Below are 15694 nucleotides of genomic sequence, written 5' to 3' on the forward strand. Positions count from 1 at the left end.
TAAGGTACCTAACAGGGTTTTACAGGGGATTTCTATTACTGTCTCTCTCTTTCCTAACTTTTATAGTACCTTTATACAAGTCAGAATATTAAAAATTTTTTAAGCCAAAAGTCAGAATAGCTTTGCTGGTCAGGGCAATGCATGTAGTCAGGAAGCAAGGGTCCAGGCACAACTGCTCATACCCTATAGAGATGCAGCATAACTGTAACATTTCCATCCCGCAATTCTAGGAATCTTCAAACAGATCCTAGTGATGTGGGTATTAACCTTAGTTACTGCCTAAAAAGGCAGCAGCGCCTGTAACTCAGCAGCTTATAATGCCACTATTCAAAGCAACAACCCTTGAAGGACTAACGTTTTCTAGACTAATATATACAGACCGAGGTTGTTTTAAGACACAGTAACAGGCATCACGATATGCTCTTACCCGTGGTTCTTTCTGTGTTCCAGAGAAGATCTTAATAAGTATGTGAATGCCTATGTGATTTAGAATGACCATCTCTTTTGGTTAAGAAATGCATTCTTTTAAAAAAAATCACTATTATGTGAGGCTATCCCACTCTACGCCCTCCCTCCTACCCCTACTAACTATTAGTACTTTACTTACCTATAGGCCTGTCCCAGACTTTTATATGCATCAATAAAATCAACTTTCTGCTTCAAAGCTTCTTTGAAGGATTCAATAGCTTCCTGTAAAAAGTATATAGAAAATTATTTCATTTGCTTAACTGTTAAAATTGAGTTTCTCTCAAATCACTAAAGGACATACATATGTGTATATATATATATATATATATATATATATATATATATATATATACACACACATGGTCTCTGAGTACTTTTTTTTTTAAATAGGAGGACTTAAAAAAAAAAGAGAGAGGTAGAAAGTACAATAAACTATGAGTCTGGAGGATTTAATTTCAATAGTAAACAAATGCATTACTATGAACAACAACAGAGCCTTAAGTTTCTCCTTCCAAAATGGGAAAACAGCTTCTCACTATCTTTTTCATTAGGACTTTGAATACTGGTAACACCTGCATTTTAATATCATTCCCTTAATTAATAAAAACCCTATGGAACAAAAGTAAGCCTAGTAGCTGTGTGAAATAATGCAAAATGATCACAGCTAGCAGCATTTGAAAGTGAGCCAACAGAAGAGACAAAAAAAAAGCAAGCCCAATGTGAAATTATTTATAGAACAAGAAGAAAAGTTCCCAGGATAGCTACCTGAAGGATTCCCATGATCTACGAGGAAAAAAGAAACCGTAAAATTCAGGAGAAACCTTCAAGTTGGGGGCAGGTGGGCATGACTCCTGCCAGCCCAGCTCAAGGCGGCACTCAGGGCCCAGAGCTCCACACACTATGCTTTCAGGGGAGCCCTTGGGACCACAGTGCACTTGGCTGCAGGGGGACTCTCTGGGGAAATTGGTGATAAAATAAAAATTGGTGATGAAATGTTTCAGAATAAACATCCTAGGCTTACACTGGGATTGAATGTACTTTTCATTATGACTCTATTTATTGTGATTAAAAAAATTATGAAGACATTTCCCACATTTCCCAAGGAAAAGACTTATCTGACTTAACAGCTATAAAGGCTCACAATCTCTAAGAGCTTTAATTGAGAAAGACTTGACTTTAAAACTTCTGGAATAGATCATTTCAACCTGATTAGAGAATTCAGAGCAGAAAACCACTAAAGATATCAATGCCTTGCCCATGGTAGGCACTCAATAAATATTTAATGCCCCGGTAGGCACACAAAATAGTTTTGCAAAAGCTATACAATCTTGATTCTTTTCAGAAAGACATTCAGCCCCTGCTTCTTGATTTTCTCAGAGGGGGCCAGCAGGGCAATAGAGGCTGGCTTTGAAACTCTTCAAAGGCAATACTGAAGACAAAATCGTCTCATGAAGGAATGCCACTGAATAGCTACTGTTTGGGTGAAAGATGTGAACGGATAAATTTTAACACCGAAGAAATGTAAAAGAGCACTCTTCATTGGGCTTCCTGCCGTGACATAGTCTTATCTTTTAGGATTTGTACAGCTGTACTTTTAATTCAACAAACATGTATTGAGCGCCTACTATGTGCCAGGGATAGCAGGAGGTAAGGGGACACGAAGATGGGTGAGTCATTACCTCTGTACTCTGAGAACTCCCAGTGTCATTAGAAAGCCAAGTAGGTAACCAGGTTATTAGAATACAAACTAACAGCTACAGCAGAGATATGAGGAAGAGGCTCTGGGAATAAAGAGAAAGAAACCACTAAACTGAGCCTGGGAGACCAGAAGAGGCTGTACAGAGGCGCTGACAACTGAGCTGGGTCTTAAAGAACGAGGAGTTTGGTAAAGCAAGAGGGCACCTTGGACGGGTCAGGGGGCACCGCACAGCGGCACAGAGCGCTCACCGGCACTGGGAAAGCCGGAGGGGCAGGAGTGCAGGGGGCATGGGGTCGGGGGGAGTGGGGAAGAGGGAAAGCCGGGGCCAGAAGGAAGGAAGCAATGAGGACTGGGGGCTCTGAGGAGGTGTGGGACCTCACAAAATTTACTCTTTGTGAACATGAAAACTGCTGGTAAAAAAGGAGAAGACACGCTGGAGAGGGGAGAGGATGGAGCCCAGATGGGAGGCGGCTGTGATAGAACAGGCAAGAGATAATGGAAGCTCAGATTGAGACAGTGCCTCTGAGGAGGGGGAAAGACGGGTCAAATTCGGGAGAGAGTTTTCAAGGCAAACTAAGAGAGAATTTGGTGGCTGTCTGGGTACGAGGGAGGGATGAGGGAGAAGAGAGGGCAGGAAGAGTTTAGGCTGAGAGCCCGGCTGGAGGGAGGCGTTAAGGAACGTTAGGAAGTACGGGGGAGGTCGTGAGTCCACTGGGGCGTGTGATGTGTGGGGTGTTTGTGGACGTCTAGTGGAGATGCCCAGGAGGCGGCTGCTGCCCACTGCACTTACTGCATGCTTGGACGCCACAGTTCTTCAAAGTCTGATTTCTCTTCAGCTTTTAAGTCTTTGGTTTCGGGGTTCCTGTCTAATCACTGCACAGCTCTCTACCTCATTCTGCCAAAGAGGGGACATAGCAGAATCAAGATTTTGAGCCATTGGGAACAAAGAAACTACGTTCGTTGAATCAATCTCTAAGCACATGAACTGGCTCTGAATTCTCTGGCATCATGAATGCAACCATCACCACTTAAGTCACCGTCTTCTTTACTAGCTAAAGGGCAGCCAACGCCCTGGGGCTGTTCGGTATAACTGAACAGAACAATCGCAGGTAACTCTCAAAGGAAAGGCTTATAATATACAATTTTTGAAATATCCTTACAACATGGGTAGAATTCAGTAGAAAAGTTCTTGCTGTTTTACTCCCTAGGAAAATCCAAAATGTCTGATATATCTTCTGAATTGGACAATTGTGAAATTTGTCATGTAATATATCCTAATATATTTCTAATGTATTATATCACAAAGTAAATAAGCCATCACCCACTCTGTTTCTAAACTGCTGTTGACCTGGAGAGACCACCTTTAGGATATAGAGATGGCTCAAACTCATTGGTCTATTTAATACTTCGCCTCTACAGTTAACGAGAGAAAGAGAGATATCTGAACTAAGTTCATTAATCTAATTAAGGCATTTCACCACTGACTCAGTTTTCCAATCTCTGTAACTGGGACACCCTCTGCTCCTTCTATACTTCACGGGGATGCTTTTGGGATGAGTGAGACACTACGTAAACACTCTGACCTCCTCAGACGGCAGATCTATAAAATGCAAAGAAAAAGTTCCCATCTATTACACATGTTGCTGCTGTGTTGGTGGGCGTGGTGAAAAGGACGGAAGACCAAACCATTTGGTGAGACAGGTTCACTGAGGGGCTGCTAACACTCAGAGAATAAAAGCATTGTTTCTAGGTCTTCATCCGGGAGGTTTGGAATAAACCAAACTGAATTTTGGTCCATGTCCATTTTCTACTTAGTGTCTCTGTTATGGCTCTTTTCTGAAAAATTCTCATTTCGAAATAATACAAAGGGCCCTGCCCACGTTCCTAAACATGGCTTTACAGTTAAAAGTGAAATCAGGGCTTCCCTGGTGGCGCAGTGGTTGAGAGTCTGTCTGCCGATGCAGGGGACACGGGTTCATGCCCCGGTCTGGGAGGATCCCATATGCCGCTCTGCGGCTGGGCCCGTGAGCCATGGCCGCTGAGCCTGCGCGTCTGGAGCCTGTGCTCCGCAATGGGAGAGGCCACAACAGTGAGAGGCCCACGTACCGCAAAAAAAAAAAAAAAAAAAAAGAAAGAAAGAAAGTGAAATCAACTGTTTGCATTTGTTTACTTTAAAAATTATCTGTACCCTCTTAGTACTAATAATTGGCCCTTTTTTTTTCTATTTAAGATCTTTCTCCCTCATGTGATATTCAAGGGAGAGACTCTGAACACAGCATTGTGATTCTCAATTTTTTAACTGAAGGGGACTGAGAGAAGATGAGAAGACAGAGGGCAGAGACAAAATAAACTGGAAGACATCACCTGGCAGCTGCTCAAAGCCTGCACTGCCTGTCCGAATCCTCGAAGGCGGACGGAAAGGGTCCCTGTTAGGACCACCTCCACATACTTGCAAAATGGAGATGAGGTGTATGAAGTAAGATTTGCAAAATTCCTTCTAGTTTGGTTTTTAATGGACGGGAGTTATTTTTTAGAATCCACAAAACTTCGATTAAATTACATTCTCACATGTAAAATAATCTGTATCATCATCAATACCTGATTCAGGTTTACAGTTATAAAGGACTTTTCACACATGTTGTTTTATGGAAGCCTCACTCTCACTTCAAGAGACAGGGAGTAGCATCATCTCTGCCTGATAAATGTGGAGGGACGGGCTCAAAGGGTTCAAGCAGCAGCTTCAGCAGTGCAGTTAATAAGATTCAGAGCGAGAGCTCAGAGCAAGGCCTTCCAACTCCAATTCAGCTCTCTGCCCTTGATATGCATTTACCCCACCGATTCTTACTGAGCACCTACTATGTGACAGGCACTGTCTGTAACACGGAGGACTTACAACTTGTGACCTTGTTAGAGGTAAACCCTCTCCCCACCCTCCCAGTGGGTGTGTTTATGTGTGTGTCAGACCCTCAGAACTATTTTCCATAATAACACGCATGCTCTCTCTGCCAGAGTACCCTTCCCTGCCACAGGCTGTTGAAGCTCTTCCCACCTTTCCAAGTTCAGGGTTAAGTGCAGCCTACTCTGAATTCTCCACCTCCTGGTCAGAATGAGTGTCTTCACCTAGGCGGGCAGACCCTCTGTGACTCTCAGGCCGGCTGTCTTCAGTCGGGCAGTTTGGGGTGTCAGGCCTTAGGTGAAAGCCAGAGCTCCACTCTCAGCTGTGTTTCTGCCCCTTGCCCCGGGCCAGAAAGAAGCTGCTGCAGGACAGGCTCCCCAAACAGGCTCAGAGAACGCAGAGTCCCGGGCAGGAGGAGGGGCAGGCAGGCTGGCAGTGGCGTCCCTGCCCCACTCAGCTGAGACAGAGCCTCTCCTTTGTCCCTCGCCTCCTTCTTCCCACAGCAGCCTTCAAGGGACAGTGCTGGGACCGCTCCTGCAGCCCCCAGAGGACCCGAGGCAGTCTGGCCGCCCCTGACCTGAACGTGGCCGGCGACCCCCTCATCAGTCCCCCTGTCCCCATCCTCCTCGGCCACCGCTGCATCAGCAACCACTTCCTCAATACAGATTGGGTCTCAACTCTGTATTTCTCCCCAGGTCTAGACTTCACAGCTCCTCTGGGCCTACCAACTCAAGTCTGCACCCGAGACCTTTCAGGGCCCCTCCCCCGTGCTCCAGCCCTTCACACTCAGGCTGCCTATTTGCTCAAGGGCCTGACCATGGCCCCGCCCCCCACGTCATCACTCACACCTTCCTCTCGCCTTCAGAGCCCTTCTCCTTCCCAGCCCTGCTCTGCCTTCTAGGTCAGGACGAAGTCCACTTGTTCTCTGGACCTTCCCTAACTCCCGAGTTCAAATCAATCTTTCTCACCTCTGCTTCCAAAGCACTCTGCTTTTATTGCTTTCTTTCGTGTATTCACCCTATGATAAGTTATCTGTGGGGAAAGCCTTTGTAAACTGTATTCATCCCAAGTGTAAAGCATTATTTCTCCCTTATAACCTTTCATCCTCTCCCCTTCTGCACCTTCCTCCAAGTACCTATCAGATAGTAGGCGCTCAATAAATATCTCGATGCAAACGACTTTCTAAAATAAACCAATGAGACACTTGAGACGTCATTTTAAAACCTGCCAGACTAAACCCCGCTCAATTCACCGCAAAGGAGAAGCAGGATCGCTGTAGGTACACATATGGCACAGCACTTTCACCTTCAAAAGTCCTCTGTGAAAGAAAGTTAAACCTTTGTATAGCATAGCTATGGGCTGGTTTTTGTTCAGTTCTAAGGACTGCTGAAAGTCTTCGTGGGCTGTTGCATAGTCCTACAAAAAGGAGAATGAAAAAAATAAATAAAGTAGTATTCGTTAGATATTTGGACATGTCCTACTTTCGACTGATAGAGGAAAAAAATATCCCAATTTAGTTTGTGCCCTTTCTGGCTTTAAAGGAAACATTTCATGACCATGAATATTAGAAGAATGTTTACACTGTTTGTTGAAAGAGTTGATTTCAATGACAGGAGAAACTCACAAAGGTTTAATTCAAGCATACTGTCTCAACCACAAAAAAGAATATTATTTTAAATTCCATCAAAGCCATAATCTGTTATAGAAATTTTACAAATTATTTTCTGGTACTAGCATTTTATTATACTGAATTCTAAAATAATTAGGACATAGATCAACCTTAAAATGTGTTATGTTGAGATTTTTAAAATCTACTTTCTTTTGCAATAGAAAAGTGTTATTAAACTGACTGTAAGCCCACAAAAATAGCTATGGCAGTCATAAATACCACTCTGATGATAAAAGATAATCTTGCTAGATTGAGAAGCTACAGTCTGGGAAGCCGCATTAGTTCAGGTTATGGTTTTCGGGTTGTGATACCCAAAGAAATTCAAATTGTACCTCTAAGTTTAATGATCACACATTGACAACATGCATACCTGCTTCTCTATGCTGACATCTGCAAGAACAGTTAAGGTATAATCTGTAAACCAAATTTCTCTTCTTCTGTTTCTCACTCTTTCTTTTCTCCCCCAGCCCAGAATTCATTACTGCTGACAGTTCAAGCAAGAAAATGTGTTCCTGGTACTTAATATTTCTCCACTGGGTTCGACTTCAGCTAAAGAAAATGCTTTCATAACTGTCTTATATCACGAGCTATTATTATACAGCCCCAAACCCCAATCTATCAAATAGCAGCTTTCTGAAGCGGAAGGAAAGGCGAAATCTTTATCATCATGAAAGGGCATGTTTTAAGGCAAGAACAATTCACCTCTGATATGAAGTACAGGGTCCCACGGTGTCTGTACAGCCGTGCTGAGGGCTGAAGTTGAATAGCTTTAGTGAGATCATTCACTGCTTCATTAATTCGTCCCAGAGGGGACAGAATCTATAAACCCAAAAATGTAATTAGGGGAGAAAAGTCCCAATGATCGCCCTTACAACTGTCAATGTTTTTGACTTTTCAATTCCGCTTCACCACCCCACATTCCCAATGTGACTCTCTCAGCAGTCTAGAACCCTTGACGCCACGTACTATGCAGTGAGGTTCAAAGTCAACAGCTGAGGGGCTGCCGATCTTGTCCAGCCAAGGGGATGCGGATGAACTATGACCATGGCAATTGCCTTGTCATTGTTTCATGTTCTAGGTCAAAGCAGATGTTGCTTTTCTTCAAGTGTGACCATTTGTTTCCCAACCTATCATTTACCTTTCAAAACAAAATTTGGCATGTCAAATTAATCTGAAAGATAACTTTGAACCATTAAAAGAGAGGAATTGTTAAACACAGATTGGAGTCCTCCATGGTGTCTAGCTATGCCGTCTGTAGTATTAAGTGCTGAGTGGCAATTTCTAGGATTCCAGGTGTTCTGTAAGCCCTCTTCTGTGAACGACTCTCAACTCGTCTCAAGATCATCCTCAGTCATGATCTGCAAGGCCGTGAAGAAACATCTGCAGGCCTGTTCTGAATGCTCTTTTGATCCAGCAATCGGTTGTGTTCAGGCAACAATGACAATACAGAAGACAGCTCAGAATGCAGAAGTTCACCCAAATGACATAAGAAAACCCAAAATGGGTATCAGTACTCATGCAAGCAAGCTCAAGCAATTTATCCGGAACAAATGTCCTTAAATTAGGGTTAATTTTGTTCTTGTAATAGATCATTTCCATCAAGTTTTACTAACTGGTTTCCTCCTCTGCAGGAACTTAAAACCAGCAAGAGAGAGAAGATTCAGGCAGGCACATCAACAGGGGCAAGAAAGCTCAGAGAGAGGAAAGAAATGGAAAATATGCCCTTAGAATTCAAGAAGCATAGTGGTCTAGGGTTATATTTTCAAAGGAAAAACATCCCAACCCAGTATATTAACCCCTAGAGACATTAAGTGAATTATCACACCCCAGCACGACAATCAATATGCATATAATGACCAGAGTAACTAAAGAAGGTTAAATTATGTTCACTTAATATAGACTATTTCAGAAAGTATAAAAGTGAAAGGTTTCTTATAAAATAATTCCTGACATATATAAATGGTATCCTGTAATTTAGCTGGAAGAATCACTATGTCAGGACATTATTGCCTGATAATGCCAGAAAAGGGGGATATTACTATATATTTTTAAGATCATTGGAAATCACTTTTCTGATTACTAACATCATTTGGGGTGCACAACTAGCTTTTTATTAGATATACAAATTTTTTAAAGCTGCTAAATCAGTCTTCTTTCTAAGTGTGCTTAATTAAATTCATGCTTTATCATAACATTTCAGCATAGCATCAGCATAATGGCGGGGAAAAGCACAGTACCCCCTCCCTGGAGCAGAAGGTCACCAAGTGAGCCACCAAACGCTCACCCTAAAAACCAACAGGACTCTCGTGCAGCAGCGAACAGATTACGGTCACTTAACCCTTAGGGTTACAATCCAAAAGTGACATGAGAAAACGAATTCTTTCATTAATTAAGAAGGAATTTCCTTCAGAAAGCCAAATTCCCAATAAAACAAAAAACTCGTTTTAAGAAACTGAACTGTAACTTAAGACACTATAATTTTGAGAACAAAAACGTCACATATGCAGTTTTTAAAATACTAAAACACTTAGTGTGCCCTTTGCTTGCTAAGTTTTCTCCCCCAAGAGAGGGGGAAAAAGTCATTTGTCCCTTTAGTCCAACTATGAAATCCCACCAGATCAGAAGATTAAAAGTTACGTTTTACTCAGATTGAAAACATTAACATAAATTCTAAAGCATTTCATAGGGTTAAACGTGCAGTAAAATAAATGTAACATGAAACCTGGATAGTTTACTATTGTTTTATGAAAATGGTAAAATGGACCCATTTCATTTAAAAACATTAAAAGGGGTGCCTTTGCACACATTCCTTTCTCTGGCCTGAACGCCCTTCTCTACCTTGCTCCCCAGGACATGGTTTCTGACCAGCTCCAGCATCACCTCTTCAGTGAGGCCTCTGCAAACACCGCCCACGCCTCTCCCCTTGCCAATCTGTCCCAGGGCTCCAGCAGACCATGCTTCTCTGCTCCTGACCAAGCAGCCCCTCTCCCAGTGTCCACTGTCACACACGTTACCTGGAACTGTCACCACGTGTTGCCCCTCTGTCTCCACCGTGAGTCCCAAGTTCCAGTTATGGTCATGTCTACATGTCTGATCTACATGTCTATGTAGATAGGTTTATCTCATAAAAATTACATACAAGTGTGCGTGCGCGCACGCACGCACACACACACACACACACACACATGCTTCCAAAGGCTGTAAATCTCATTTGACCATACTGTCATATTGTTTTGCTAAAGTACGTCATGTATACAATAAACACGGTGACATATTTTTCAACAAACATTGACAGTGGTAGTACACATCATAACTGTACACCTTAATACTAAATGTTACTGTTATATGTTAAATCAGGAGTATCACTCGGCCCATAGTTTTCTAGTAATTTCAACTGTGTTTAAAGGCATTATGTATGCTGGAGGAAAACACAATAGGTTTACAGGAGTTTTAAAATTTCTCAGTAATAAAATAATAGGAAAGAAATCTGAGATTCGACTAATCCAATAACAACAGAGGGAAAAAGAAAACCACACTCACTTCTGCTCGCTGCTCAAATACCTCTGGACGATCTGGTTCCAAGGTAATTACTCGGCTCAGTTCGAACAGAGCAAGCTCAGCATTCTTAATGTCCTTGAAAAGGCATTAGCTTAGTATGAGATACACTGTTCCTCAAAACCAGCTTGAATAGATTTTCTGAAAAAACTAATAATTTAGCAATGACATAACTACTTACTTAGAAATAAATATGAACTTAGCTTCTAAATAAGAGATAGGCCAAGTTAAATAAGCTCTATTACAATTATTTAACTCACTCAAGTCAACCTACCCATCGACAGCACATGGGACCTGGCTACCTATCCCAAGTTCCACAGAGGGCAAGACATTTTCTCAATTTAACCTATTTAAACACCACATCAACAAATTTCAAGGGATGAGCATATGGACACCAGTGTGCAAAATGGTGCTGACCAGTGGCAATGTGGGAACAGAGTGGAGCCGTGTCAGTGTCAATCAAAACCCCTAGGCCTATACACCTACACCTGGAGAGGTCTAGGTACACCTGTTCTCTTTAAAATTTACACATTACTTTATGTCAAAAATATATGAGCATGTTACTTTTACATTAAAAGTGCATTGAAGACACAAGCAAATTTCACATCAAGATATAAAATTAAAAGAGATGAGAATGAGGAAGAAGCAGTTTATCACCGACCTTTACTAGGGCAACTTAGGTCATTTATTGATGCCCTGAACCTAACTAGGTTATTGATGCTCTGAATGTAACATTGTTTCCTTCCTAAATGTCTTCATTCCCAAATCTGAGTTCCTGCTCAGTCTTCCTTTTCAAGTCTCAGAAATATACAAATATTATACAAGATTTCTCCAGTAGGCCAGCAGGCAATCAGGACAGTTTTTTTTTTTAATTGGCAAAGATACAAAAGTGACATTTCTCCCTCAAGACATAATTTCATTTGAATATTTTTAATATAAAATAATAGAAAAAGTTTACGTAGAATGTTCAAGACTGAAAACTTGGACATCTGATCTTAGATCACTTCATTATTTATTTACTATATAGTCTCAGGAAAAGTCTTCATTTTTATACCATAGTGCCTTTGTTTGACCAAAATATATTGGGTTGACCAAAAAGTTCATCTGGGTTTTTCCATAACATCATGAGACATAGTGTTATTCAAAACCAGCTTCAATAGGTTTTCTGAAAAAACTAGTAATTTAGTAATGACATAACTACTTATTTAGAAATAAATATGAACATCTTATGGAAAAACCCGGAGGAACTTTCTGGCCATCCAATACTTATTATAACCTTCCTCCTGCATTCCTCAGAGAAATAAGGAAAATAAGGCTCCAAAGACATATCTATCTGGGAAAGTATAATATAGGGTAACAAATTAAAAATAAATTTTGCAAAAAAAACTTTGTTCTTTTATTCAACCTTTAAAAATCGTGGAAGGAACTCAGATTCTAAGTCCTACTACGCTATTGATGCCCCATCTCTCTTTTACAGCAATGAGTGTTTCTCAGGAATTCAGTCAAGGTCTCGTGTTTTTCTAGGCTTATGTCCAGCTCATCATGAAATAAAGTTTAGGCTGCCAAAGGCTGTCCTTTTGGAATAGAAGGTAACCTCAGAAGACCTGGGCAGAAATTCCCATCCCCCCACGTCCCAGTCACTTGATCTTGGAGAAGTCCCCTACGGCCATGGTCTCATCTGTGAACTGGAATGATACCACTGCGTGTTCCCTCAGAGCCCGGGGAACGGTGAGGGGCTCTATGGGAACCCTGGTCCGAGTCCGGTCACGTAGACACTATGGCAGGCGTAACTATTCCATACTCACATGTAATCCCTTCTTTCCATAGGCTATCCCTCGGCCATAAATTGCACTAACCAGATCAGGTTCCTCCTATTCAGACCAAAACAGAAACACGTCAAAAGCCATAAACAAAACAAAACAAAACAAATCAGTTTCTGCTTAAAGCACGTTAATGCCACAAACGACAGCTCTACATTATGCTACCACTACTCATGTCAGTCAATACACAGTCCCCAACCACAAAAGTCTACATTTTTAAAGCTCATGTGAATGAGACATGAATAAGAGTTTTACATCAGAAAAAAAAAACCACTTAAAAATAGAGAAAACCAACATTACTGAGCGCTGTGCTAGTTTCTTTCGCACAGTCGTCTTGCTTAAAATGCAATCCTCTCAGCAACTCTGTGGGGGGCGGCACCAGCAAACACAGCTCAGAGAGAAAGCGGAGGTTCGGAGAAGCAGATACAGCAGTAAAGGGCCTGGGTGATGCCCCCCCTCCTAGTTTGTCTGCTTACAGGTAGTCATGAAATAATCTGAAAAGGAGAGAACCCGTCGGAGCCAGCACAACAAGGAACAAGAGGTGAGTCGACTCCACAGTCTGTTGGGGATTAATACAGTCTAACGGGTCAGAGCGAGAACCAGACCCTTTCTGCAACCTGCTCCCATGTGGACTGGATGCAACGCCTCTCAGGCCCAAGGACAGAGCGTCTGCTGCCCCTGCCATCAAGTCCCTACGCGTGGGGCAGTGGTATGAACTCCGGTCTGCATTTAACCTGTGCAATTCTTAGCCTCTTCTCTGAATCCTTCCCTGCATATTTAAGAAAGAAGAGTACACAGACTCTGGCTATAAGGTCCTGAAGAAAGAACTTGACAGGACTACAGCAGATGAGCTATTTTACAGGCTAATCTACTATCAGTTTCAAATCTGAGATAGGGTGTCTGCGGGTATTGCCGAAAAAGACACATCAACTTCAATGATGAGAAAGTGGGAAAAAATAAAGGATACAAAGCTATACACTGAAAAACAAAAAAAGGCTACTATAAACAGAATCAGGTACATCACCTCAGGTAACAAGTGGGTGCATTACTGGCTACAACCCAGCCAGCAGATGGGCCTCATGGTATATGGAAAATTGGAAAAATTCAAGTAAATAATTACAGATTTCTAGCTTCTCTTGAAAAATAAAAGAATCCAACAATGACAGACCCACATTTGGGCACGGGAATGTGAGAAAGTGACAGAAACATAGGCACTGCTGCCTATTTCGATGAAGGGTGTGTATTCACCAGCTTACCATGAGCCCACCCATTGTCTCTACACTACATCAATTCACTTTGCTCATTTAATGTGCTTCTCTGTCTGGCTCCCAGAGAGTTTTGGATTTCTGACTCATAATGTATGTGTAACTGACATGAAAGGTTGTCCATGCTATTTGCTAAATGGGAAAAAGTATGAGTTACAGGACGAGAGAGGAATGGTAGTCACTTCTTATAAATAATACTTATATAGGATTGTATGGGTCAGTAGGTGCACAGAAAAAAAGCTCTCCAAAATACTAACAGTAGTTTTCTCTACAGAGTGGGATTACTAGGTATCTTCCTATTCTGCTTAATACACTGATGCGTTCCTTTTAATTGTTTAAAACAAACACACTTACAGTTATAATCAGAAAAAAATGTGTTAAGTAAGACGTATTACAGAAAATAATAGAAAACTCTACTGTCAATTGAAAATATTGTATTTAAATAAAGAGAAAATTTATTATAAATTATAGAAAATTTAGGGGGTGAAGAAAAGCACAAAAAATAAGGTAAAAGGCACCCTACAATCCTGTCACCCAGAGATAACACTTTAAACATTTAAATATTCCTCTGGAGACTTCCCTGGTGGCACAGTGGTTAAGAATCCGCCTGCCAATGCAGGGGACACAGGTTCGAGCCCTGGTCCGGGGAGATCCCACGTGCCGCAGAGCAAATAATCCCGTGCACCACAACTACTGAACCTGAGCTCTAGAGCCCGCGTGCCGTAACTACTGAGCCCGCGTGGTGCAACTACTGAAACCCGCGCTCCTAGAGCTCGTGCTCCGCAACAAGAGAAGCCATTGCACTGAGAAGCCCACGCACCGCAATGAAGAGTAGCCCCGGCTCGCTGCAACTAGAGAAAGCCCGTGCAGCAACGAAGACCCAACGCAGCCAAAAATAAATAAAATTTAAAAAATAATAAATAAACACATAAATATTCCTCCTGGCTTAAAGAAAGGCAGAGCAAGTAGTTTGAGAGAGGGATACAGGTACAGAGGGTGAGGAGAAGCAGGAAAAAGAGCTCCCCACTGAGGAATCAAAGTCAGACGGTCTTCACGCTTTTCCCTAGCAACGGCACCTGCCAGAGGACAGAACAGTCAACAGAGCAGCACCTCGGTCAGGCTGGGTGGGGCTGGTGAGCCCACGCAACTCACGCCTGCTGATGACAGGCCTCCAGGGAGAGGAAACCCCGCTTTCAGAGAAGCTTTTCTCCTCAACTGAGGAAAATTTTATACCAGATGACAGGAGGTTAGTTAGAAAAAAGTGCATTTAAATAACAAGTTATTCTACTTGCGTGACGGACATCTACATACACCCTGTGGCCACCCCAGCCACCCTGGGAGTCATCCTCATGTCCCCAGCCAACATATCTACTCAAGAAATCCCGGTGCTTTCACCTGCTGATCGATCAGCCACTGCCCAGTTTGCAGCCTTCCTCTCTCACCTGGCTACTGCAATGGCCTTAAGCACGCTCCTGTTTCTTCCCGTCCAGTCTCCAGGCCCAAACTAAGCCACCTCAGGGTGATCATGGCACTCCCCTGACTGAGACTGTTCACTGCCCCCCAGCTCCTACACTAGCAAAATTAGAACACTTTCACTCTCATCCACAGTAAGAAATACATTTCACACCGTAACCCAGTACACTCATACGTATATACATAAACATACACACAAACACATCAGAAACAAAAGTTTCACTAACATCGCATCAAGAGCCTTACTACACACAGTGTAATCTGGTATTTCCTCGTCTGGTATATTTCATTAAAAAAAAATGCTAGTCTTGACTCACCAATTAATTTCAGGGCCCACTAAAGGGTAGCGCCTCATAATTTGAAAAACAGTGAGGTAACATCTAAATGCCTTTGCAAAAAGTACTGACCATTTTCCTGCCTCTCTGTTCACCTCCTTTCTCTGCCCCACTCACAATTCATACTCTAAAAATTGGCTTAACGGGGGCTTCTCTGGTGGCGCAGTGGTTGAGAGTCCGCCTGCCGATGCAGGGGACACGGGTTCATGCCCTGGTCCGGGAAGATCCCACATGCCGCAGAGTGGCTGGGCCCGTGAGCCATGGCTGCTGAGCCTGTGCGTCCGGAGCCTGTGTTCTGCAACAGGAGAGGCCACAACAGTGAGAGGCCCGCGTACCGCAAAAAAACAAAAGAACAAAAACAAACAAACAAACAAAAAAATTGGCTTAATGGGACTTCCCTGGTGGTCCAGTGGTTAAGACTTCGCCTTCCAATGCAGGGGCTGTGGGTTCCATACCTGGTCGGGGAGCTAAGATCCCACATGTCTCACGGCCAAAAACCCAAAACATCAAACAG

The 15694-nt window shown here is 42.6% G+C and overlaps 1 protein-coding gene across 6 annotated transcripts in view; it reads right to left on the reverse strand.

Annotated features, from left to right (window-relative positions):
- Window positions 1-15694, reverse strand: part of TTC13 (tetratricopeptide repeat domain 13) — a 71642-nt gene that overhangs the window by 24462 nt on the left and 31486 nt on the right. For 2 of the 6 annotated variants that reach the window (XM_060089877.1, XM_060089867.1), the window contains exons 5-9: window positions 12093-12158; window positions 10273-10365; window positions 7435-7551; window positions 6369-6479; window positions 608-690 (exon numbers count right to left, since the gene is read on the reverse strand). In XM_060089877.1, coding sequence (XP_059945860.1) covers window positions 608-690; window positions 6369-6479; window positions 7435-7551; window positions 10273-10365; window positions 12093-12158 — 470 coding nt within the window. The remainder of the gene's footprint in view (window positions 1-607; window positions 691-6368; window positions 6480-7434; window positions 7552-10272; window positions 10366-12092; window positions 12159-15694) is intronic. The other 4 variants (XM_060089895.1, XM_060089885.1, XM_060089912.1 and 1 more) reach the window with 2 other exon arrangements.

Source organism: Mesoplodon densirostris, chromosome 1 (assembly GCF_025265405.1).
Source record: "Mesoplodon densirostris isolate mMesDen1 chromosome 1, mMesDen1 primary haplotype, whole genome shotgun sequence".
Lineage (NCBI taxonomy): Eukaryota > Metazoa > Chordata > Mammalia > Artiodactyla > Ziphiidae > Mesoplodon > Mesoplodon densirostris.